This window comes from Puma concolor, chromosome B2 (genome assembly GCF_028749965.1).
Source record: "Puma concolor isolate L17-30 chromosome B2, mPumCon1.1.hap2, whole genome shotgun sequence".
In the NCBI taxonomy this organism is placed as follows: domain Eukaryota; kingdom Metazoa; phylum Chordata; class Mammalia; order Carnivora; family Felidae; genus Puma; species Puma concolor.
In genome coordinates, this window is record NC_141671.1 from 101,913,827 (window position 1) to 101,938,238 (window position 24,412).

The 24,412-nt window shown below is 43.1% G+C and overlaps 1 protein-coding gene and 1 long non-coding RNA gene across 5 annotated transcripts in view; one reads left to right on the forward strand and one right to left on the reverse strand.

Annotated features, from left to right (window-relative positions):
• LOC147581147 (uncharacterized) overlaps positions 1-10,392 on the reverse strand; it is a 61,008-nt gene extending 50,616 nt beyond the window's left edge. The window contains exon 1 of one of the 4 annotated variants that reach the window (XR_015251468.1): positions 10,167-10,391. This is a non-coding gene — a long non-coding RNA (uncharacterized LOC147581147). The other 3 variants (XR_015251469.1, XR_015251470.1, XR_015251467.1) reach the window with 3 other exon arrangements.
• A 34-nt stretch (positions 10,393-10,426) lies between these two features.
• SLC60A2 (solute carrier family 60 member 2) lies at positions 10,427-22,789 on the forward strand. The gene is made up of 4 exons (XM_025925945.2): positions 10,427-10,829; positions 12,435-12,603; positions 14,115-14,231; positions 15,681-22,789. Exons 1-4 carry the CDS (start codon positions 10,779-10,781, stop codon positions 16,916-16,918), a joined length of 1,575 nt encoding a protein of 524 aa, XP_025781730.2. The 5' UTR covers positions 10,427-10,778; the 3' UTR covers positions 16,919-22,789.
• The last annotated feature ends 1,623 nt before the right edge of the window (positions 22,790-24,412 follow it).

The following is a 24,412-nucleotide window of genomic DNA, read 5'->3' on the forward strand; positions in this document are numbered from 1 at the left end:
TGACGCGGGGCTCGAACTCACGGACCGCGAGATCGTGACCTGGCTGAAGTCGGACGCTTAACCGACTGCGCCACCCAGGCGCCCCAACAATATAATCTTAACACATTCAGCCAGAATTCTTGATTTTCTTCCATGTCCCAGGAGAATTTGTGCTCCTTCCACAATCTTCTCCATCTGAATAAAGAGGACTATTATTCACCAGTAGCTTAGTGAACAGTCTCTTGACCAAATTTTAGTCAGGCTCTTCTGAATTCTCTTCCCAGTAAGGCCTGGACTTTGGACTTCTGTGTCCATCTTTGAATTGCCCAACTTTAGCCAGAATCCTGTTGGCATCTGATTGGGTCCGTCAACCTCTACTGTTCCCTTGGTGATGTGTGATCACCCTGGCCTGCCTTCAGCAAGAATCCTGTAAGGTTGGTTTAGCCAGAATCCCCCCTTACCCGATGTTTCCTCCTAGTAATTTTCTAACCTCCTCCTGCACCCAGCCCCTTGGCTATAGATTCCCACTTTTCCTTGTATTTAAAATTGAGCCCAGTTCTGGGTGCCTGGGTGGCACAGTTGGTTAAGCATCAGACTTTGGCTCAGGTCATAATCTCATGGTTTGTGAGTTTGAGCCCCGCATCAGGCTCTGTGCTGACAGCTCAGAGCCTGGAGCTTGCTTCGGATTCTGTGTCTCCCTCTCTCTCTGCCCTTCTCCGCCCCCTCACGTTCTGTCTTTCTGTCTCTGTCTCTCTCTCTCAAAGGTAAACATTAAAAATAATAATAAATAAAATTGAGCCCAGTTCTATACTTTCCCCCCATTGCAACAGTGCCTGAGTAAAATCTGTTTTTATGGCTTCAACTACTATTCAACTCTAGTTTTTCTTTGACATAAGTAAAAATCCTTGCAGTCATTTTTTTATACTTTATATATTCTTTGTCTCACATACCCAGTCCATTAGTGTGAGAAGTAAGGCAGATGATTCATTTTCAGACATACTAAATAAAAGCTGTGCTAATTAACAGTAGGTTTACACCCTATTGGAAATATGTACAAACCCCCACAATGGAGTCCCAAACCCTTAGACACTTCCCTTCCTGGTTCTTCTTCCCCTCTCCATTTTGCAGGCTTATTTTCATGGGCTTTGCAATGAGCATGCTCCAAAGAACAAAGGAGGGACTGAAAGTCTCTGCATCATCTCAGGGAAGGTACACTTGTTCCAGTCAGACTACTTTTTGTCTTATATGGGCATAGGTGACTTCTGGGTAAGGCTGTAACCTCTGTAGTACTCAGCCAATGAGGAACCAGGGGAGGGACTTGCATGCTAGGAGATAAATTGTCTGCTGTGACTGCCCGAGTGTGCCTGTCCATCAGACACCCACTCTTGCAAGAACATTGATTAAAGCCTTGCTTCACTGTGCTCCAAGTCTCTGCATCCCTCCTTTGATGGGTCGATGGGCTTATTTCTAACAATTAGCAAATACTACTGTTTTTAGCTTCAGTAACTTCCCAAATCTGACCACTCTCACAAATACAAATATCTGCACCTAACCAAATAACCTCTTAATTAGACCTCCATTCTCTCGGCTCTCCATCCTGCTCCTTTCTAGTGTATTCTTTCAACACATCCAGAAAGTCCTTAACATAAGGCTTGGGTGTGTACCCAGGAACCCTGCTTGCTCTGTCCTCATTTTCTACCAACTCTCCCTTCATTCATACGGCTCCAGCCACACCAGACTTTTTACTTCTCAAACACACCAAGCTGGCTCCTGCTCCCGGAGGCTTGTCCCTGCTGTTCTCTCTGGTATGCTCTACATGGCTGGTTCTCTCACTTCAGTTAGGGTTCTGTCCAAATGTCAGTCCCAGGAGCCTTCTGCAACACTACCTTAGTTAAAAATACCCCCTTCTCAATCACTCTCTATCCTCTTTATTCTTTGTTCTTCGGTAGGTTACTATCACTATCAACACATTACAAATGTCTTTGTTCATTTTCTACCTTGTCCATGAGGGCGAGAATTTTTGTCTGTTTTTTCACTGTTAGATCAATGCCTGGCATGGACTAGCTATTTAATAACTATTTAATGACTAAATCAATGACGAGGTGGGCTTTTATTTAGTTTGCTTATAAATTAAAAAAAAAAAAATACTGTTACTGGTGTTTGTTCCTAGTTTAGCAACACAATAGTCCCTGTCATTGTAGGGATTTCTGCAAAGGAGCTGGACTTTTTCCAAGCAGGTAGTAGCTAGTGTGATATTAGATGGCAGAGATTGAACAAGAATGGCTTTGCTCTGGAGCAGAGTAGTATCCAGCTCTGGATAAGTGGCTGCCTCTGTGTAGAGACAGAGGGAAGATCATATTTCTTACAGAGCACTTAAAGCCCTAAAGTAGTTTCCTTTTTTATGCAGACAACTCTAATTGCTCCTGAAGCACTTAGTACATTAAGAAATGTTAGACTGTTTCTATTTAAGCGTATAGTAGGCAAGCTCTCAACTTTGGGTTGCTTTTATTCTCCTGATAAGCTGAGTTTGGCTAATAACAGTACAGTATGCCCAAGATTTTATCTGATCTAAACGGCAGACCACTATGATGGTAGATCAAAGAGTTCTATAGTCTTGAATGTTACAATGAATCCAACTAAAGGAAATTCTAAGTTTAGATTTTTTTAAAAAAAGGAAATTTAAAAATCAGTAAGTTTTTATTTTTAATGAGATACAAAATTCCAGACACTGAAGTCAGATCCTTTCAGTATTATTTTAAACTTTTCAAAGTATATAGTACAAACAAAAGTTATTTTGCTGAAATTAAATCTTTCTGAGAGTTGGCTGTAACAGACTCTTTTTTTTTAATGTTTGTTTATTTTTAAGAGGGGGGGGAGGGGCAGAGAGAGAGGGAGACAGAATCTGAAGCAGGCTCCAGGGTCTGAGCTGTCAGCACAGAGCCTGACGTGGGGCTCAAACTTACAAACTGCAAGATCATGACCTGAGCCAAAGTCAGACACTTAACCAACTGAGCCACCCAGGCACCCCTAGACTGGGTTTTTAATGCTAAAGTTAAAGAATGATCATTTACATAGAGGCTGTTTTTAGGCAACAGGCTTGAGCAATGAATGGAATGTAGAAAGGGCCCACAGTGACCCCGTGGCTAAATACAGACAGGCACGGCAGATGACCCACCTCAAAATATCCATAGGCCACAACTGACCAAGGGGCTACTTACAACCAGGCAGTTACCAAAAAAGGGAGAATTCCATACATCACCATATCTTCTCATCTTCCCCCTTTAGGTACAGCCCCCCACCACACCTCGTTGAAGTCTCTCCTCTGCTGTCCCGCCTGCTGCTCCCTTGCAATGTATTCAATAAACTTCTATCACATTTTTTCTGCCTCAGGTGATGCACCATGAGATCATTACCTGGGCTGAAGTCAAGAGACACTTAACCAACTGAGCCACCCAGGTGCCCCAGACACCACAATTTAGCATACTGATAGAAATAGTTAATGACACCTCGTTTTTCCATGATGTGCTTTAAGGACTAATTAGATATTATTTGATAAAGTAAAAAAGAATGGTCCCTCCAGAGAATATAGATTAAATAGGTCCTAACAGTGATGTGCAGTCCCCAAGCATGATCCGTCTAACGTCTCACTCTTACTCAAGATAAAATTTCAAGTTAAAAGATGAAAAATCCAGGGCTCCTGGGTGGCTCAGTCAGTTAAACGTCTGACTTCAGCCCAGGTCATGATCTCACGGTTCGTGGGTTTGAGTCCCGTGTCGGGCTCTGTGCTGATAGCTCAGAGCCTGGAGGCTGCTTCAGATTCTGTGTCTCCCTCTCTCTGTGCTTCTCCCCTGCTCATGCTGCCTCTCAAAAATAAGTCAATGTAAAAAAATTGTTTTAAATGAAAAAATCTCCCTCCTTGTTGCCATTTCACAAATACGCCAATATAGTACCATATTAACGACTAAGGTCCAGATATTTTCCTTTTTGATACATTATCATGTAGATTGTAAAATACCAATTTTTTCAAGGAAACAATAAAGCTATATTTATTTTCAACTGAAAAAAAGAGCCCTTCAATATTTTTATTTCTCCTGAATTGTCTCGCACAGAAGTTATTCTCACAAATTGGCCTAGAGAGAAAACTGCATGAAGTGATACTCCATTTTACACCCTTTTTTTTTTTTTTTTTTTTCTTAAAAGGTGGTGAGTGACCTCTGGAGGCAATTGGAAAAAATATCCTGCTATTTTTAGGAGTGAAGGGGCGGGGTGGGGGTAGAATTAGAAAATAGATCCTTCCATTTAGAGGAGGTTTGTTTTTGAAAGTTTAATCATGATGAATTAAAACATTTAACTTGAGGGGCACCTGGGTAGCTCAGTGGGTTAAGCGTCAGACTTCGGCTCAGGTCGTGATCTCGCAGTTTGTGGGTTTGAGCCCCGCATGGGGCTCTGTGCTGACAGCTCAGAGCCTAGAGCCCAGAGCCTGTTTTGGATTCTGTGTCTCCTCCTCTCTCTGCCCCTCCCGTGCTCATGCTCTGTCTCTGTCTCTCAAAAATAAATAAACGTTAAAAAAAAAAATTTAAACACTTTAAAATCAGTTCAGTGATCAATTAAGTAATATTTATTGAGTATATAATACATGTTACACGGGAGATAGAGATGCAAAACCTTCTGAGCTTACAATCTACCAGGAAACTAAAGATAAGTGCTAAAATATTTATAACACAAGCTAGAACGTGTGAGAAAACTGAGGAGCGGCATGGCTACACAGGAATTCAGATATTTGGTTAGCGCGACCAAAGAAAGTCTACTATGTTCAATATTTACTGAAGACCCACTGTGTGCCGGGCACTGTGCTGAAGGATAAATAAGACACAGTACCGGCCCTTCGAACACTCTGAGTACAGGTAGAGAAGATGATACATAAAGAGGAACATTCCGTAGGTGGGCTCTTAGAAAGTACGCACAGGGGCGCCTGGGTGGCGCAGTCGGTTAAGTGTCCGACTTCAGCCAGGTCACGATCTCGCGGTCCGTGAGTTCGAGCCCCGCGTCAGGCTCTGGGCTGATGGCTCGGAGCCTGGAGCCTGTTTCCGATTCTGTGTCTCCCTCTCTCTCTGCCCCTCCCCCGTTCATGCTCTGTCTCTCTCTGTCCCAAAAATAAATAAACGTTGAAAAAAAAAATTTTTTTTAAAAAGAAAGTACGCACAAAGGAGGGAAACTAAAACAGCCTCAAGATGGAGAGGAGGGTCAGGAAAGGCTTTCTAGAGGAGGTAACACCTAAGCAGGTTCTTAAAGGTAGGGAGAGTTCTGGGACGGCTGTGGCATCGTAAGTCTACTCTCGTCCATCTCTCCCACCGATTACAACTAAAAACTCATCACAAAATACAGGCAGCAACCGCCTGAGGATTCTGAAAAGTAAAAGACTGTGAAGGAGAGGCACAACTTGAAAAAGAAACCTGCAAGGGGGGATGGGTTTCGTGGCCTTTTTTTTCCTTTCTCTTGTGATTTTGTCCTGAGGGGAAGCCCCAGTTCCCCAGGGAACTGTTCGGCTGCCTGAGTAGCTAAAACTCTGATAGAAACACTGTCCTCTATCCAGGGATACTGAGGAAAGGTCCTGGGAACTGAGAAAAGGTTCCCCTGTGAGTTGGAAAGTGAGGAGGGAGGGGGGAGAAGACAGGGTTACAGAAGGTGATTCCTAATTTTGTGTAGGAACCACTTTAAGTCTTAGGTTCGTTCACTGCTGAGTTGCACTTGTTTTTAGCCAAAGCAGCAAAGCAAAGGCTTTGACAACTGAGTCAAACCACTGGGCAAATCTCAGACTAACCCCTGAGTGGTACATGTTCAGGACGGATCCCGAGCAACGGAGCAGAGGCTTTGGAAACCGAACTGAGAATGAAATCCTCACCCACAGAAGGTGATACAAAACCTGTAATATGAACTCAACCAGGTTGAAAGTCTGCTTAAACAAACATACATTCTCCAGAGGAGGATTTTAACAGGATCCAAGGGCAGCACCATGTTAACTCTCACAATGTCCACGATACGATAGAAAACAACCTGTGTAAAAATTAATGGAAGGAAACTTTGTTTAAAATGGAGTCAAGGACAGTCGGTTAAGTGTCCGACCTCGACTCAGGTCATGATCTCACGGTTGGTGAATTCGAGCCCTGCATTGGGCTCTGCACTGAGCGCTCAGCCTGGAGCCTGCTTCAGATTCTGAGTCTCTCTCTCTGCCCCTCCCCAGCTTGTGTTCTCACTCCCTCTCTCTCTCAATAATAAATACATAAAATAAAATAAAATAAAATAAAATAAAATAAAATAAAATAAAATAAAATAAAAAAATAAAATAAAATAAAATAAAATAAAATAAAATAAAATAAAATAAAATAAAATAGAGTCAAGAGGCCAGCAGGGGGAGCTCTTTCACCCCACCACTCATCCTTAATTGCAGATCCAACAGCAGGAGACATACCTTGCTGCATAGTAAGTTGGAGACTACTTCTAAATACTACCTGACTATCCTAGCAAGAAGGAAGAGAGGTTTTCCTCCTCCTCTGGCAACAGCCCTGCCAATGACAGAATGTCACAAGTCAGCCAATGAAAATCCACCATACTGTGAATTCCCGGTTTACTCCAGTGGACATTTTGTTCATAATAATTCTCCCAACTCTCCTCTTTCCTCTATGAGTGTTCCTCCCCTTTGTTCTCTGGACTTGCCAATGGTTTTGTGGTAGCTTCCTGTTCCAGACTGCAATTCTACGCTATTCACAAATAAGTCCTTTTTTTTTTTTTTTTTTTTTGCTGGTAAAATAACTGGCTGTTTTAGTTTTAAGGTTAACACCTGTCACACAAAGAACCAGGAAGCGGTGGCCGAATCCTTGGGGAAAAGACAATCACCGTAACAACCCCAAGATAACACAGGTGTTGGAGTTTTCAGACAAAGACTCTAAAGCAGCTATTACATGTTGCAGGAGGTAAAGATAAACACACGTGATACAGATGTAAAGACATTTTCAGCAGAGAAAGTATAAAAAAGAACTGAGTGGAAATTTTGAACTGAAAAGTACAGAATGTGAAAGAAACAAATTCACTAGATGGGTACAATATCAGAATGGAGATGATGGAAGAAAGCAGCAGTGAACTTGAAGATAGATAAGTCAACAGAAATTATCTAAACTGAAGAGAAGGGGATAAAAAGCCTGGGAAAAAAAAAAAAACCAGAACACAGGAGCATCAGGGACCTATGCAACAACATCAAAAGGTCTAACGTACAAGTCATTCGAGTCCCAGAAAGACAGGTGAAGGAGGCTGAGAAAAAATCATGTGAAAAAGTAATGGCTAGAAACTTCCCAAATTTGGTAAAGGGCGCATCTACAGATTCCAGAAATTTGGTGGACTCCAACACTTAAATTCAAAGACAATCAGGCCTAGATCTCTCAAAATCAAACTACTGAAAGACAGCGATAAAGAAAAAATCTTGAAAGCAGCCAGAGAAACATGAAACACTACATAAAGAGCAAAGAGCAAATGACTGCAGAGCTCAGGGTAGCCGGAAGACACTGGAACAACACCTCTAGGTGTGGAAAGTAAAGTACAAGAATCAGAAGCCTATATCCAGTGAAAACATTTTCAGTAATGAAGGTGAAATACAGACATTCCTAGATGAAGGAAAACTTAAAAAGCTGCTGTCAGTAGACCTGCCCTAAAAAACGCTGAGGATGAAGGGAAAGGATACCCAGAAGGAAACGTGGATGTTTAGGAATGAAGGAGGAGCAGCAGCAAATCTAACTATCTAGGTTAATGTAAAAATCCTTATTTTTTTATATTAAATTCTTTTTTTTTTTTCAACGTTTATTTATTTTTGGGACAGAGAGAGACAGAGCATGAACGGGGGAGGGGCAGAGAGAGAGAGAGGGAGACACAGAATCGAAAACAGGCTCCAGGCTCCGAGCCATCAGCCCAGAGCCTGACACGGGGCTCGAACTCACGGACCGCGAGATCGTGACCTGGCTGAAGTCGGACGCTTAACCGACTGCGCCACCCAGGCGCCACCCACCCCCCCTTTTTTTTTTTTAAGTAGGTTTCACACCCAGCGTGGAGCCCAATGCTGGGCTGCAAGTCACAGATTGAGAACTGAGCTGAGATCAGGAGTCAGACACTTAACCAACTGAGCCACCCAGGTGCCTCTCTCTTAAATTCTTTAAAATAAGTATGATTATTGAGAAGACAGGCAGGAATAAGGCAGATGCTCTTAGTTACAGAAGACTAAGGTGCTGCAACAAAAATTCAGTGATTTTAAAAAACAGGTTTTTTCTCTCATATCACAGAGGGAGGCATTGTCTCTGGCCTTTCTGCTCATATTCTATTGGCATCCTAACTACAAATTCAGCTGGGAGAAGTCGTGGAGCTGGGGAAGTCACACACTGGGTTATAGCTTTGTTACTTAGGAAGAAAAGGCAAATGGATTTTGATGCGTAGCTAGCAGCCTCTCCTGCAGCAGGTGAAAGAGGAAGGCATTTTGGACAAGAGGGGACAATATGATCAAAGGTATGGAAGAGAGAAAAAACATGTAAAGAGCTAATAGCAATTTTGATGTTGTTGGAATGTAAATAATGAGATAAAGCTAGAGAGGTGGGTTGCGGCAGAGGAAGATGGATTTTATTCTTGAGGAGTTGAAGGGTTTTATACCGCAGATTTTCATTTCACTGAACTACTCAGGGGTGAAAGATGGGAGAACAGAAGAATAGCGGAGAGAAACCTAATTAGGAGCTTAGGGGGATAGTTTTGGTGAGAGGTGATCAAGTTTTAAAAGTAGGCTGTAATTGGGGCGCCTGGGTGGCTCAGTCCGTTGGGCGTCCGACTTCGGCTCAGGTCACGATCTCGCGGTCCGTGGGTTCGAGCCCCGCGTCGGGCTCTGGGCGGATGGCTCGGAGCCTGGAGCCTGCTTCGGATTCTGTGTCTCCCTCTCTCTCTGCCCCTCCCCCGTTCATGCTCTGTCTCTGTCTCAAAAATAAATAAAAACGTTAAAAAAAAACAAAAGTAGGCTGTGATCATAGCATAGTTTTAGAAATAATGTGGAAATAAAACTGGCAGGACTTGGAGATAAACCGAGGAGAAAGAAGGAAGCAGCAAGGCAGGATCTCACGTTCCTTACAAAGATGGCCAGGCGGCTGGTGGTATCAGCATGGAGTATCCCAGAGCAGGAGCAGATTTCTTTAGGAAAAGGAGGAGTTCGGTTTCAGGTGATAAAGATAAAATACTGTGAAGCTTGAATTCCTACAGAATATATTAAATCTCAGTGAGTTAAAGCGTGGAGCTCAAGACCAAACTCCTCTGGATGGCGTACAAGACCCTCGGTAATGTGCACCTAACCTACCTCTTCTATCATCCTCTATTCTCTTTAATACGCATACCTTTTGCTTCAACCACATCAAACTCTTCTCAGAGGCCTTCCCGGACTCTGCAATCTAAAACAGGTTCCCTTAAATCACAGCATCTGTACTTTGAGGTAAATTGGGAAGGGCTTAATGACCAAATGGATGGGGCTGGAGAGATGGGTTGGAAGGGAAATGATGAGGAGGCTCAGGTTTGTAGTCTGGGAACCTAAGTGGGTAAAAGAAACCAGGTGCAAAAGAACATTTCCAATAGACAAAGAACAATATTTACGCGTTTTGAGGCTGTGGTCCGGTCAAAGGGCAAAAGGAATCAAAAAGCTGGAATCGGATAAAGACAAGGCCTTTCCTCCTCCGGCGGCATACCTTTTACTCAGGGATCCTGAAAACCCACGTCCTGCTCCGCTTTCTTACAACAACGGTATTCTTCGCAGGGATTGAAGCCAGAGTGTGCTTGAAACCTCGGCTTTGGGTCCAGATTTCTCTTGAGCCATTGTTACACTGTGTATGTACAGCCCCTTATTCGCTGAGTGACCTTGGGCAAGTTTCTACTTATTCTCTATGACTTAATTCTCTTCTGTGTAAAACGAGGGTAACATGGAATTTGGAGGGTTGTTATGAGCGTTAATTGAGATGATACCCGTGAACGCTTCCATGAGGTTCAACAAATGCTGTGGAGTGACAGATGGACGACATAGTTCAAAGGCACGAGGGCAGCAATTCTAGGGAGCTAAGACACAGACCTCCGGGCTTCCTTTGCCCAGCGAGGAGACCCAGGGAGCGGTCGCAAAGCCATACCTTGCAAACCTCGGTCCGCATTTCCTCGGGACAGTGTGGCCGCGTCTTTCCTCACGATCGATCGGGTCCCAGGCTGCAGCTTCAGCTCACTCCGCCACGCGGCGCCCGCTCGCGGGGCCTCTGTGGGCTCAGCTGTGTGTGATGCCCGGGCCCTAGGGCGAAGTCCGGTCTCCCAGGCAACCACATAAACTTCCGGTTTGAGGCAGGCTGGGGTTGGCGAGAGGCCACATTTCCGCCACGTGACCCCCCCCCCCCCCCCCCCCCCCCCCGGCACCTTGAGGGCTGAAGGGCGCGCGTCGCGGGCCTGCAACCTCCGGCTAGTTCCGAAGTTGGACTTCCCGGCCCTGAAGGGGGCCAGGAAGGTGGGGAGGTGGCGCCAGCGGGGACGGCCGGGCCTGGAGGGGCGGGGCCTGGCTCAGCTCCCAGTTCCCGAGGCTCGGCTGAGAAGCCGGGCGGCAGCAGGACTGCTTCTCCCGAGCCGCCGAGCTGGAGCTGGAGCTGGAACTCCGCGGGGCCGGGGCCCCGGGTGCCGGGCAGCGGCTCCTCCAGGCCGAGGCCGCGGCGGAGAATGAGGCGGTGGCGGGTTCCCGGCGGAGCCGCCGGGCGGGAAGCATGCTGCGCTGGTTCATCACCGTGATCCTGTGTGCCGCCTTCCTGGGTCTGGTGAGAGCCGGGGGCTGGAATCCTCCCAGGCCGGGGGCGTGAGCAGGCGTCCTGCAGAGAACGCCGTCTTCCGAGTTCGAGTCTCGCCTCTGCCTCTTGCAAATGTGCGACCTTGGGCGCATTCATCTGCCCCCAGACTTAGTTTCCTAATCCGAAAAATGGGCACAGGTCTAATCTTGGAGGGTTATTGTCAAGTGATTTTCCTAACATTTTCCAGCTCCAGCCAACCGTCCTCCCTCTCCTACGTGGGGTGGGGAGCTGCAAGGGGGTTTGCCGGGTTTATAGCCCCTGCTCCTCGCGCCCACGCAGACCCCATATTATTACACAAAGCTGCTTTTCTGGGATTTCTTCTTCCTCGTCTGACAAAATATAGCCACCTCCTTATTTTTGCAGATGGGGAAATAGACCCAGAGAGGGAAAATGCCTTTTCCAGACCACACAGCTGGCTTTAAGTGGTGGAGCCAGGAATAATATGTCTCTTATTCTGCCCACAATCTTATGTAAAACAAACCCGTAGATCCTTCGGTGTTTTTCTTAGAGTAAACTGCAAGGCCAGAAGCGCCTTTTGACCAACCCCTTGACCTTCCAGCCATTACCTTATTTCTGGACCTCTCCGTCTCGTCACTTGTCTGGAATATTGGGATCTTGGGGATTTGGTAGGGTGAGTTCTCTGAGGAGAGTCGCTTCTGGTCCTTTAGCATCTTTCTCTGGAGTCACAACGGATTCTTAGAATGTGTCGATGTGGAAAAAGGAAAAATCATTGCGGACGCTTGGGGAGTCCTCACCTTGCACCAGGTCCTGTTTTAAGTGTTTGGCAGGCGGGAAGTAATTTGATTGGAGATGAAGCTCAGCCTTCCCTCCATATACCAGGTGCTCACTCTGCCCTTAGTCTGGGACTGCTCTGGCTGGGGCAAGAGGCACACCCAAGTTTTAGAGCAGAGCAGTCCAATTAGAATCAATTAATCTTGAAGCCTAGACCGATAGAAACATTTTTTTATGTGTCCAGCAACTATCCTCTGATGGCTTGGGGTTTTCTTTGAAGAAAAATGTAGACTCAGAAACATTTAAATTGCTTATCTCCTGCGGATGTTGTATGTGTCAGAGGAAGGACCCCCAAGTGCATCCAGAAATATTGCTCTGTTTTAACCACATCAAAAAAACAGGAACAATATTACAATATTTTAATAAATTAAATTTTTTAACCTCTAAGTTCCTATTATTTGTATATAATCTAGTATATTGAAATGCCAAGACAAAAATTATTTTAATGTTACATTTTACCGTTGGTACAACAGAGTCTTCTGTGGTATTGTTCGAAAAGGAAACAAAACTGCAGCAAAGAGCCAAAAAAATTAAATATATATTTTTTTAACTTGAGAGTTGTCAAAACTAGAAAACCAGTAGGATTTGACACACCAGATACAGGGAGCCTGAAGCTCCAGTATACTAGTACTGTCGTCCTGAAATTTTCCTGGCTGTAAGACTTAAAATATTCCCCTACGTTACATTGAAATCCCCTCCTGTCTTTTTAATAGGGAAGAAAGCTACCACGTAGACATTATTTTAATGGCTGCAAGTAAGAGATTTCGTCTTTTTAAATTTTAGGGAATGAGTGTTGCTATACTGGGACCCACATTTCAAGATCTGGCAACAAATGTGAACCGCAACATTAGCAGTCTTTCTCTGATTTTTGTGGGCCGTGCCTTTGGCTATTTGAGTGGCTCTGTGATTGGCGGAGTTCTTCTTGACGCCATGAATCATTTTCTACTCTTGGGTAAGTACAACACCAGTTGTAGCTCTTTGCAACTTTTGTGGAATTCACAGTTTGTTTTAAAACATGAAATACACTAGCTTGCAGAGTGGTTGACGACTCAAATGGGTGGTATACAGGCATGCCTGTTTTCATCTTTGCAGTTATAGGGAATCTGTGCTGGGCCCGCTCTGGAAATTTAGATTAGCCCCAAGGTGTGCTACCTGTCCTTCGCCTTCCTGACCATCACTGTAATTTAGGCACCACCCCTGGATCCGCCAGCCAACATACCAGTTGTCCAAAGATCTTGGCTTGTCGGGGCTTAGGGCAGATCTCCTAGGGCCACCATAGGTCAGAATGAATTCCTTGACCCTGCCCAGGCTAGACCCTGGACTGAGCATGAAGGTGGGAGGGAACGGTGGGTGAAATGACACAGGCTAAATTTTTGTCCCTGCCGCCCCATGTTAATGGTGACTCCAGACCTCTCTACCCCACCCTCAGAATAGATGGCAAAGCTTTTAACTTACTCTTTTTGAATAAATAGATATGTTTGAAGTTTATTTTTTGAGAGAGAAAGAGCACGAGTGGGGGAAGGGCAGAGGGACAGGGGGACAGGATCTCAAGCAGGTTCTGCACTGTCAGCACAGAGCCAGTGCAGGGCTCGAACCCACAAACTGTGAGATCATGACCTGAGCCAAAATCAAGAGTCAGATGCTTATCTGACTGAGCCATCCAGGCGCCCCTGAATAAATAGATATGTTTAAAGAAAATCTGGATTGGGGCACCTTGGTGGCTTAGTCAGTTGGGCATCTGACTTTAACTCAGGTCATGATCTCATGGTTTGTGGGTTCGAGCCCCGCGTTGGGCTCTGTGCTAACAGCTCAGAGCCTGGAGCTTGCTTCAGATTCTGTGAGTGAGTGTGTGTGTGTGTGTGTGTGTGTCTCTCTCTCTCTCTCTCTGCCCCTCCCCTGCTTGTGTTCTCTCTCTCTCTTTCAAAAATAAATAAAATTAAATTAAAAAATTTGGATTAATGTGATGAAACTGCTTTGGAAGTAAGGAGAATAATTTACTGTTATTGATGAATAAATGAATAACCACTCAGATTTCCAAAGTGGGTTGAGAACACATATCTGTGTGGCATTTCCCTCCCTATTCCCTACCTAATTATTTAATACACTTCTACAACAAACTATAGTAATTGCATCTTATTTTTCTCTTTTTAATTTCTTACCTCCTATCTAAAAATCCCTCTAGGTTCTCTTGAGCTGTCTGGTTTGCTATAAAACTTTGCCTTATGGTATCTAATTTGATTATTAGCGTTGCTAGAAATGAACTCCTGTTAGGACAACTTAGATTTTATAGTCCATAAAGATTATGGAAGCTTATAAAGGAAATAACCATTTGTAGATGCTGAACCTCTCATCCAGTTGCTATTACTTAATTGTAATTTCACCTACTTCTATTTATAGTTTTTATGATGTTGACTTGATTCGCGAATATTGTTTTTGATAGCTGACTTTTACCTTTCTTCTCAGGGGTGTCAATGTTGGCCACGACAGTTGGTCTCTATCTTGTTCCATTCTGTAAGACAGCGGGATTACTGATTGTCATGATGTCCATCTTTGGTGTTTCAATTGGCATTCTGGATACAGGTCAGTGAGCCCTTCAGTGTCCCCTCTGGGAGTGGGGACTTCCTATTAGAAAAAGTAGAATGGATGACATCAAATGGCTATTTGCAGTGTAAAATGACACCAGCCTACTGAATTGCTCCTGGGGTCACCCAGTCAGAACCACCCTTTTGGCAACTACTCTTCTTGCCAAGTCGGGTACCTGTTTTTGAGCAGCCAACCATGGAGTGAATTTAAAGAACTTTGTTCAGTGAGGGATTATTGCTTTATGGTATCCAAACAGGAAAGGGTCCGCCACGTGGGTAACTATGGTGCAGGTGAAGGGGCTTTCATTTTGGGATAGAACTTGATCAGTGTAGTATGGGAGGAATTGATGGGTTACTAGGTTGAACCAGCTGGCTGAGGAATCCTAGAAGCGGCTATCCAGTTTTAAAAAGCACTCTGCCTTTCTGAGCAACCTGTGCTCTGTATTATTTTCCTGCTCTTTTGTTTACTCTCAAAACCTCGGGGCGCCTGGGTGGCGCAGTCGGTTAAGTGTCCGACTTCAGCCAGGTCACGATCTCACGGTCCGTGAGTTCGAGCCCCGCGTCAGGCTCTGGGCTGATGGCTTGGAGCCTGGAGCCTGTTTCCAATTCTGTGTCTCCCTCTCTCTCTGCCCCTCCCCCGTTCATGCTCTGTCTCTCTCTGTCCCAAAAATAAATAAACGTTGAAAAAAAAAATTAAAAAAAAAAAACAAAAAAAAAACCTCCTGCCTTCTTGCAGGAGATCCTCTCCATGGGTCTTGGTATCTTTTAAAAACCTACTAAATAATATGCTTGGCATTTTTGTCCACCCCTAAAAGCAACTCTTATCCCTTGCTCTACTGTTACTTAATAGATCGGGGATGTTTTGTACTTTAGGCTTCGTTTGGTTTAAAAAAAAAAAAAAACAACAACAGAAAGAAAACCCAAGACTTGATGCTTCTTGCCTTTCACCTTGTAGAGGAGGTATCCTTGTTACCTGTCATGGGCACAGCAGAACTCTATAGTGTTCGGGTTTCTGAACACGTGTTTTGCATCTGTTCTATACATGAATCATTTCCCTCAACTGGCTGCTTGGTAATTTGACCAGTATCTGGTGATCATATACACTTAAAATGTTTATAAATAAATATCCACCCTCGCCCTGCCATCCTGGTATTAGAACTGTGTTATAAAAAGCCTTGGGCTAATGTCCCTAGCTCTAGGAGGGAGTGGTTTGCTAGCTTGAGGAATCCATTTGTGAGTATGTGATGTTACACTGCTTCCAGTTCTCTGGTGGTGGGAGGTTAGAGTACCTTAATCACAGAATTGGGCGAGTTGTAACATCCGATCATTTAGAATGTTATATAATCCTAGTGCCACATAAAGTAGGCTCTTCCTCTTTCTGATAGTAATGAACGGGTTTTTGCCAAGTTTCTGTGATTAAATCATTTTCCTCATCTTTCATTGGTAGGTGGTAACGTCCTAATCTTGGCCATATGGGGGGACAGAGGAGCCCCACATATGCAGGCCTTACACTTCAGTTTTGCCTTGGGTGCCTTCTTGGCTCCACTACTGGCTAAACTGGCACTGGGCACGACGGGGTCTGCTGACAACCACACAGAAGCTGACTCTCACAGTTCTCTCAACCAGTCGTCTGAAGCTGACTCAGAATCTCTACTTGGAGTACCTGACAATCTGAATTTACTGTGGGCTTACGCTGTTATCGGCACCTACATTTTTGTAGTTTCTGTCTTCTTTTTGGCTCTGTTTTTGAAGAAAAGCTCAAGGCAGGAAAAAACCAAAGCATCAGCTCAGAGGTCTCGGAGAGCAAAATATCACAACGCCCTTCTGTGTCTGCTTTTTCTGTTCTTCTTTTTTTATGTGGGGGCCGAGGTAACCTATGGCTCTTACGTTTTCTCGTTCGCGACCACCCACGCCGGCATGAAGGAGAGTGAAGCAGCTGGGTTGAACTCCATCTTCTGGGGGACCTTTGCGGCCTGCAGGGGCCTGGCAATCTTCTTTGCTACGTGTTTACAACCTGGAACCATGATTGTGTTAAGCAACATCGGCAGCCTGGGGTCATCTTTACTGCTGGTGCTTTTCGACAAGAGCCCAGTTTGTCTCTGGATAGCAACGTCGGTGTATGGGGCCTCGATGGCAACCACGTTTCCCAGCGGTGTTTCTTGGATTGAGCAATACACCACTATCCATGGGAAATCCGCAGCTTTTTTTGTAGTTGGTGCTGCCCTGGGAGAAATGGCTATTCCTGCGGTAATTGGAATTCTTCAAGGAGAATACCCTGATTTGCCTGTAGTTTTGTATACCTCTTTGGGGGCATCGATAGCCACTGCTGTTTTATTTCCTGTGCTCTATAAACTCGCCACCTCGCCTCTCGATCCACAGCGGAAAGAACACAGAAAAAGCGAGGACCAGAAAGCTTTGCTTTCTAGTTCTGAGCTAAATGACTACGAGGAAGACAATGAAGAAGAAGATGCAGAAAAGTGGAACGAAATGGATTTTGAAGTGATTGAAATGAATGATACAATGAGGAATTCCGTAATAGAGACATCTAGAAATATTCTGACGGAGCCCTTAGCTGAAGTCTCCAGTCACTCCCACTCCAGTGCGGTGGTGTTGGAGTCCTCTCCAGTTAATACTGGCAAGTCCCCTGTGAATCACCTTGCAAGAAACCAGGCTAAAAGGGACTAACACCTAGAGAAGTTGGATTATTTACTGACCTCCTTGAATAGTCTCCAGTTCTAAAGAAGCCAGTCAGAGCAGAGCCTTAACAGATTTTCAACATGCTTTGGGGAATCAAAATTTCTAGCTCAGAGTACGTTTAGCAAATGCTAAAAAAGTTTTGGGAGGTTCTGTAATTCCCAGACTTTTCCATAAAGAACAAATGGTCTCATACAGCAGGATCTTATTGTGAGGCTAGTGTTTGGCACGTGGCTGAGTCAGTAATGTTTTATGGTCTCCATCCCTCAGAGCGTGCAAAGAAGGTGTTTGTTGTTGAGAGGTTGGGTGCCATTCTAAATAGCGTGTGAAACCGTCTAGCGGTTGAATCGATGAGCCGAACAAATGATCAGTCATCAGTATTCTGCCAGGGAAGTTGACGAGTGTCGTTTCATAAAAGAGCAACTTTGCAAGTGGACAGGGATTTTTTTCATTGCTTTGCCCTCTCTGTAGTAGCGCACCAGAAAACGCTAATCCTCATTTGATTTCTGATTTCTGATTTCTATGAAGAGAACACAGAACGGGACCCCGAGAGACCTGGCTTCAAACCTTGACTGCTGCTTCCTACTTATCTGGTCCTGCACTCAGTCACTTAACTTACGCAGGCCTCATTTATCTTCTCTCCTGACCTGTGATTCCAAAAGTGAAACTGAGGTGGTTTTCAAACTAGGAATCCATAAGTTTTTTTATTTAAAGTATATGCAAGGGGGAAAAAAAAAAAAAAAAACGTTTGTGCAAGATGTCTGTTAGAAATTAATATAAGTGCCATCCATTCTTCCTTTCAAATGAGAAATGAAGCAAAGTTGATAGTTTTAAGCATAGTACCAATTGTGAATACGTGTCAGTTTAAGAGACTCCATGTTTAATAATGATTTGCAAAACACATTTTTAGTATTTCATCCATTCTAAGAATGCACCTTCTTTTCACATTTATTTTCACATTTTTAACATCTCTGAGATCAGATTTTGTCTTACAGTCAGTAGTCTCTTAACACTGACAAAATTTAACTGATGGTTGTCCATGTACATATACGAAGTAATGTTGCATGTTACAATCAGTGTCTTAAATAGTAATCCATTCAGTTATGGAGATTTTACTATTTTTACAGATATTTTAAAGAGAAAAGTTATTTTTATATGCTGACTTTCTTGATGTTCAAGCAGGATTTGGAGGCGCGATGTTCCGACTTGAAAAGCTGTTTCTTCAGAGTTACTATGTTAGTACAGCTGTGGACAGTGTCTACCTTAGCAACAGGCTCTGGATCTGAGCCTTGCATTTCCAGGACTCGCATTTCCAGTGTCTACCTGAGCCTTGCATTTCCAGGACTCGCTCCTCGTTGAGTCTGGCTGGTAATCACATTGTTAACACTGTAAACTAGGCTGCTAGTTTAATTTACAAAGAGGCACAGTCTTTTCCAGTGTTGGGAATATTTGTATCACCCATCTAGGGCTCTTCCTTTCTGAGTTTGAAACATCTGGGAAACCAAAATAATGAGTAGAAAGTGGCTTGATAGCTTAGGGGTCCAGGGACCACAAAGGGTACTTCATAGGAGCGCGGCAAATGACTAGCACTGATGATAGTTTTTGTTAGTTTTATGGTGAATAACAGTTAATTTCTACTCGATTGCGGTATGTTTGCTTTCTCTTATCTCATTTCTATAATTTTGCCTTTGTTTTTTCCTAAGCGAAATACGGTCTCTTTCTTAACCACTGCCCACTCACCTTCTCTACCTGCTGCGATAATCGTTTATGTTAATAATCTAGCACTTTTGGAGAAGGCTGGTGGAGAAATGTACAGTAAAACGCCTATTCTTGCTCTTTTTATATTGTACTTCTAGCTGGAACTTGGAGACCACCACTGCTGCATTTAGTGCGTTTTCTCAGGTTGGTGGAATTTAGGCAGTTGCTACTGTTTGGCAGCCGGGAGGCTTGCTGGAACAGGGATTCTGCCTACAGCATCTACGTTTAAGGGGTAGAAGATGCAGCTCGGGGAGAGAAGGATGATAATAAGAACATGGCAGCAAATTTGGAAATCCAAACTGGAAAATCCACTAGAGTTCCACAAACCAAAATGTGAATGGCCATGTGAGATTATAGGCATTGTGAAAGTTTGATGATGTATTTCCATATTGGAAGGATAAGACTTAGTACAATTCCAAGAATTAGCATTCATCCTAAGCAGTTCTTAGGTAAGTGTCTGTTGATCTGTGAGTAACCAAGAGTGAAGCTCTCTCTTGCTGAAGAGCAGATTTAGCAGTTTGGACATTTATTATCTCACAGTTTCTTGGGTCAGGAATTTGGGCATGACTTCCCCGGATCCTCTGCTCAGGGTTGGTGGGGCTGCGGTCAAGTCGTTGGGTAGGGCTGTGCTCCTTTCTGGAGCATCGGGTTCTCTTCCAGGGCTATGTGTGTGATGGTTGACAATCCTCAGTTCCTTGCTGTGGTAGGCTGAGGTCCCTGTTGTTTTGCTGTCAGCCAGCACCGGTACCAATTCCCAGAACCTCCCACGGGTTATTTTGGGTTTTTTTTTTTTTTTGCCAAGCAGGCCTCTGTAGATCCTCTCACAACATGGCAGCCTATTTCTTCAAAGCCAGCAGGAGAATCTCTCACCTGAGTCCACTCTGCTGGAATCTTCTATAACATAATCACAAGGAGTGACCTCCCGTCACCTTTTCCATCTGCGCTTGGCGGGAAGCAAGTCATAAATGCTACCCAAACTCCAGGGGAGAGGCTAATACAGAGATGTGACTCATAGGGGGTCGACTTAGAGTGTGTTTGCTACGCTCTGGTACCTATAGAACCAAGGTTTAAGAGAACTAAAAAGTTTGAGCTGGGGAAAAGAAACCCTCAGAAGTCATTGAAAGTGATATAGGTACCAAACCGAGTGAACTAATGTGGGGATGGAAGGCTCCCCATAGGCCAGGCCAATAAACCTGATAGGGGAGAATCTCTTTGTTTGTGGGGTACTGGATAGGCTAACTCCGAGTTACGCCTTTTTTTCCCTTGACATTTTATGTCCTTTACCACTATGCTTTCAGCCTGTTCAAATGCAGCTTACTATGAGGGAAATAGGTAAATTTCAGTTTAACTGTATTTTCATAGTAAAGTCCAAGAAGACGTTGAGAGCATTTTTCAATTGCTGTTCTTTTTTAAAGAAAAATTGTTTTTAAAAATCAGTTTTTATAAATTTTTTTAATATTTATTTATTTTTGAGAGACACAGACAGAATGTGAATGGGTTAGGGGCAGAGAGAGAGGGAGACACAGAATCCGAAGCAGGCTCCAGGCTCCGAGCTGTCAGCACAGAGCCCAACACGGGGCTCGAACTCACTAGCGTGAGATCATGACCTGAGCTGAAGTCAGACGCTCAACTGACTGAGCCACCCAGGTGCCCCTAAAAATCAGTTTTTATTATATAAAAGTAATGAGGGTCAAGTATAAGTAATTTATACAAAGAAAGGTCATGCTGGAAGATTAGGGAAGTACATAAAAATGTAAGGGACAAGTGTAAGTAATTTATATAGTCTTTATTTAATTTATTTTTTAAAAGTAATCTCTGTGTCCAACATGGGGCTGGGACTTAGGACTCTGCGATCAAGAGTCTTATGCTCTACTGACTGCACCAGCCAGGCCTGTATAAGTAATTTATAATTTTAAACACCTAAAAAAAAGTTCTTAATTTCTCATCAATGTAATTTCCTGGGTAAAGAGGTAAAAAGAGAATTTCCTCCTACCAGATAAAGTTTCAGAAACAACTTGAATTTTGTGTCCAGAGTACATTGACACTATAGTTGATGAACTGGTTGTTAGTTTGAAGACTTGTAATTTATATATATAAAAAATAAATAAATAAAACCATAGCAACATATCACTCAGTCTTGCCACTTAAAAGTTATCACTAAAATTGAGCTTGAAGTTCTTAATGGAAGAACATCTGTTCTTCTGGGATACCCTGTGTCTGTGTGTGTTAAGGGCCGGTTGTTTTGTTCACAGTGCTGTGAATGTGTGTGTGTTTGCATATGTGAACCACAGATATCATGTGGGTTTGATATTTTCCTATACTCGGGGGGTGCAGTGGGGGTAGAGGTGGCAGAGAAGGGATACAAAAAAGCTTGAGGTATGATTCCAAGTTTGTTAGAGATGTTCCTTTTTTTTTTTTTTTTTTTTTTTTTTGGAGAGCATGAAGGGGAGAGAATCTTAAGCAGGCTCCATGCTCGGCACAGAGCCTGATCCCACAGCCCTGGGATTGTGACCTGAGCCAAAATCAAGAGTCAGACACTCAACTGGCTGAGCCACCCAGGTGCCCAGAAACGTTCCTTTTTTTAACTGAAATTTTTATCGTGATTATTACAGATTTTCATGCAGTTGTACGTAGTGGCTCTTTGTTTTTTGTTTTCAAATTTCCTGAGTGAAGGATCCTTTTCTCAGTCTGCAAGGGTAGAGCACTAGACTAGCGCTTCTCAAACTGTAATGTGCATTTGAGTTGCTTGTTAAAATGCAGATTCGAATTCAGTACTGCCTGAGATAGGGGCTGAGAGTCTACGTTTCTAACAAACTCTTAGGAGATAGGGAGCTATTGGCCTGGGGACCGACCACTTTGGGTTGCAAGATTCACTCTTTGGGAATGTCAAATTCTTTACTGCGTTGGGGGATTCAGTTTGTTTTTGTTTTAGCTTCTCTAAATCTGACCTTAAATCTGTAGGAGTCTATAGTCCCCATGTACTCCCTCCTCTTTCTTACACACACACTCTCTAGGACTCTGTTCTGAATTCTCTCCAGTCCTCTCCGTTTACTGTATTCGCTGTTGAATATTTATTCCTTATGTCTGTTGAATGCCTCCTATTTGGCAGTCTCTGGGGGAGATGCCATGTGTACATGGGTGAGATCAGGAGGTTCCTCCCTCTGTGGAACTTAGCCTCTAAGGCAGTACTGTCCAGTAGAGTTTTCCATAATGATGGGAACGTTTTACATCTGTGCTGCCCAGTAGCCACTGGCTACATTTGGTGAATTGAGCCCTTGAAATATGGCACGTAAGACATAGAAAGTGAATTTGTAATTTAAATATCTACATTAGCTGGTGGCTTCCATATTTGATAACGCAGGTATAGTGGGAGAAACAAGTGGGAGAAACATCACACAAGATGTTTCCAGGAAGATTTTATTTTCTGTTATATTAGAAATTAACAACTATTTGGGGTCAGAAAAGTTGTCATAGATACCTTCTCAAACGGCATAATGTAAATTATCATGGCACTTAAGAAAGGCCTGGTTTTAATGGGTTATAGTGGTAGACAGTGGTGTTCAGTGATCTAAAAGAGGTTTATCTTTCCATGTGTGTCAAGGAAGCAAACCGAGGCTGGGTCATGTTGGTGGCCAGGAGGATTTAAGCTCCTCCCACTGAATGCATTTGAGCTAAGTTGAACTTGACTTGGATTTTTATTTAGCTATAAATAGTTTCATATTTAATAAGTTCTAAAGTTTCATAACATTGAATTTTGGCAGAGATAATTTTTCTATATATTCCAGCATTTTTTGGGTAATTGTCTTAACTATGTGTTCTCATGTCCTCGATTTCTGCCTTGTTTATTTCTTTTAATTCTTGCAGAGAAGATCCCTTAGTTTCTTACACTGTGGCTGTTAATTCTCATATATTGTCTTCCTTTTGGCTTGTATTTTTAATTGCAGAATGCCTTTCATGTCTGGTCTCTAAGTTTATGGCAAATTGCCTTTGATGTGTTTATATATATTAATAAAAAACGTTGAAGTTATCAGATGACATGAGTGACTTAAGGCATTTTAGCCTCTGAACAATTTGTTGAGATTATAGGGTGCTTTTTAAAAGAGTTATTTATTTTTAGTTAAGTACGTTCACATTATTGTGCAACCATCACTGCCATCATTCACAAAACTGAAACTCTGTAACCCATTAAATGCTCTAACTCCCTATTCCACCCTCCTCCCAGCCCTGAAAACGATCATTCTATTTTCTATCTCTACAAATTTCACTACTCTACACACCTCATATATGCATCACACAGTATTTGTCTCTAAGTACCTCATATAAATGGCATCATACAGTATTTGTCCTTTTATGGCTTGCTTATTTCACTTAGCATAATGTCTTCAGGTTTCATCCATGTTGTAGCATGTGTGAGAATTTCCTTTGTAAGGCTAAGGGATAGTCTTTTGAGTGCACATTTTGTTTATCCGTGTATCTATTATATAGACTCTGGGGTTTCCACCTTTTGGCAATTGTGAATAATGCTGCTATGGAAATTGATGTACAAACATCTGTTTGAATTTCTGCTTGTAATTCTTTTGGGTGTCCCCACAAGTGTGATTGCTGGGTTATATGGTAGTTCTGTTTTTGATTTTTTTGGGTGCTTTCATTGTTTGGCTTAGATATCTGTTTTTTCAGAAGAAACCAACTATAGGAAAGAGGATGGAGAAACCCATGCTTTTGTTAGTACGGTTTCAAACTCTAGGCAGACTTCTAGCCCGTTATAATCAAGTTAGTATCACCCACATCCTGAGTAGATGGAAGATTCTATCAGACATCTACCTCAAAGTTTTGTTATCTCTACTTCAGAATTTTTTTTTTTTTTTATTCAGTCATTGAGTAAGTGTTTGAGAGCTTGTTTGTTTGAAATCCTGCCTGAAATGAAACCAAACCTGGACCTTTTGGAGGTTGCCCTTCTAGACAGATTTTCACTAGTTTTGATTTGGGGGGCTTGAAGTGGTAGGGATTACCTTGTAAATTGAGTACCTCTGTATTTAAGACTGCTCACTACTTACATGGCTTTGTACAATGTAAAGCTTATTTGAATAAAATATTGATATAAATAAATGGTAATGTTGGCTTCAGATAAGATTGGTGTTTCATTTCATGGATGCTTAAAAATGAATTTGGATGGGGCGCCTGGGTGGCTCAGTCGGTTAAGTGTCCGACTTTGGCTCAGGTCATGATCTCTCAGTCCGTGAGTTCGAGCCCCGCGTCCGGCTCTGTGCTGACAGCTCAGAGCCTGGAGCCTGTTTCAGATTCTGTGTCTCCCTCTCTCTCTGACCCTCCCCCGTTCATGCTCTGTCTCTCTCTGTCTCAAAACTAAATAAACGTTAAAAAAAAAAAATGAATTTGGCATTTCCAGAAATTAGTCAAGAATATTGCCAGACTTCAGATTGTGAGTGCTCCAAAACGTATACGGTAGTTGTATTGAGTTCCTAAAATGTGAGTAGTATGTATTTTTTCACTTCACGTGGATATTTTAGAAATGACACCTAACATCTTTTGATAATGTCTAACATTTCTGGCCCTTCAGCTTCTCTTAGGTTTATGATCCAATTTCTTTTTTTTTTTTTTCTAATTTTTTAACGTTTATTTATTTTTGAGAGAGAGACCGAGTGCATGGGGGGGAGGGGCAGAGAGAGAGGGAGACACAGAATCCCAAGTAGGCTCCAGGCTCTGAGTTGT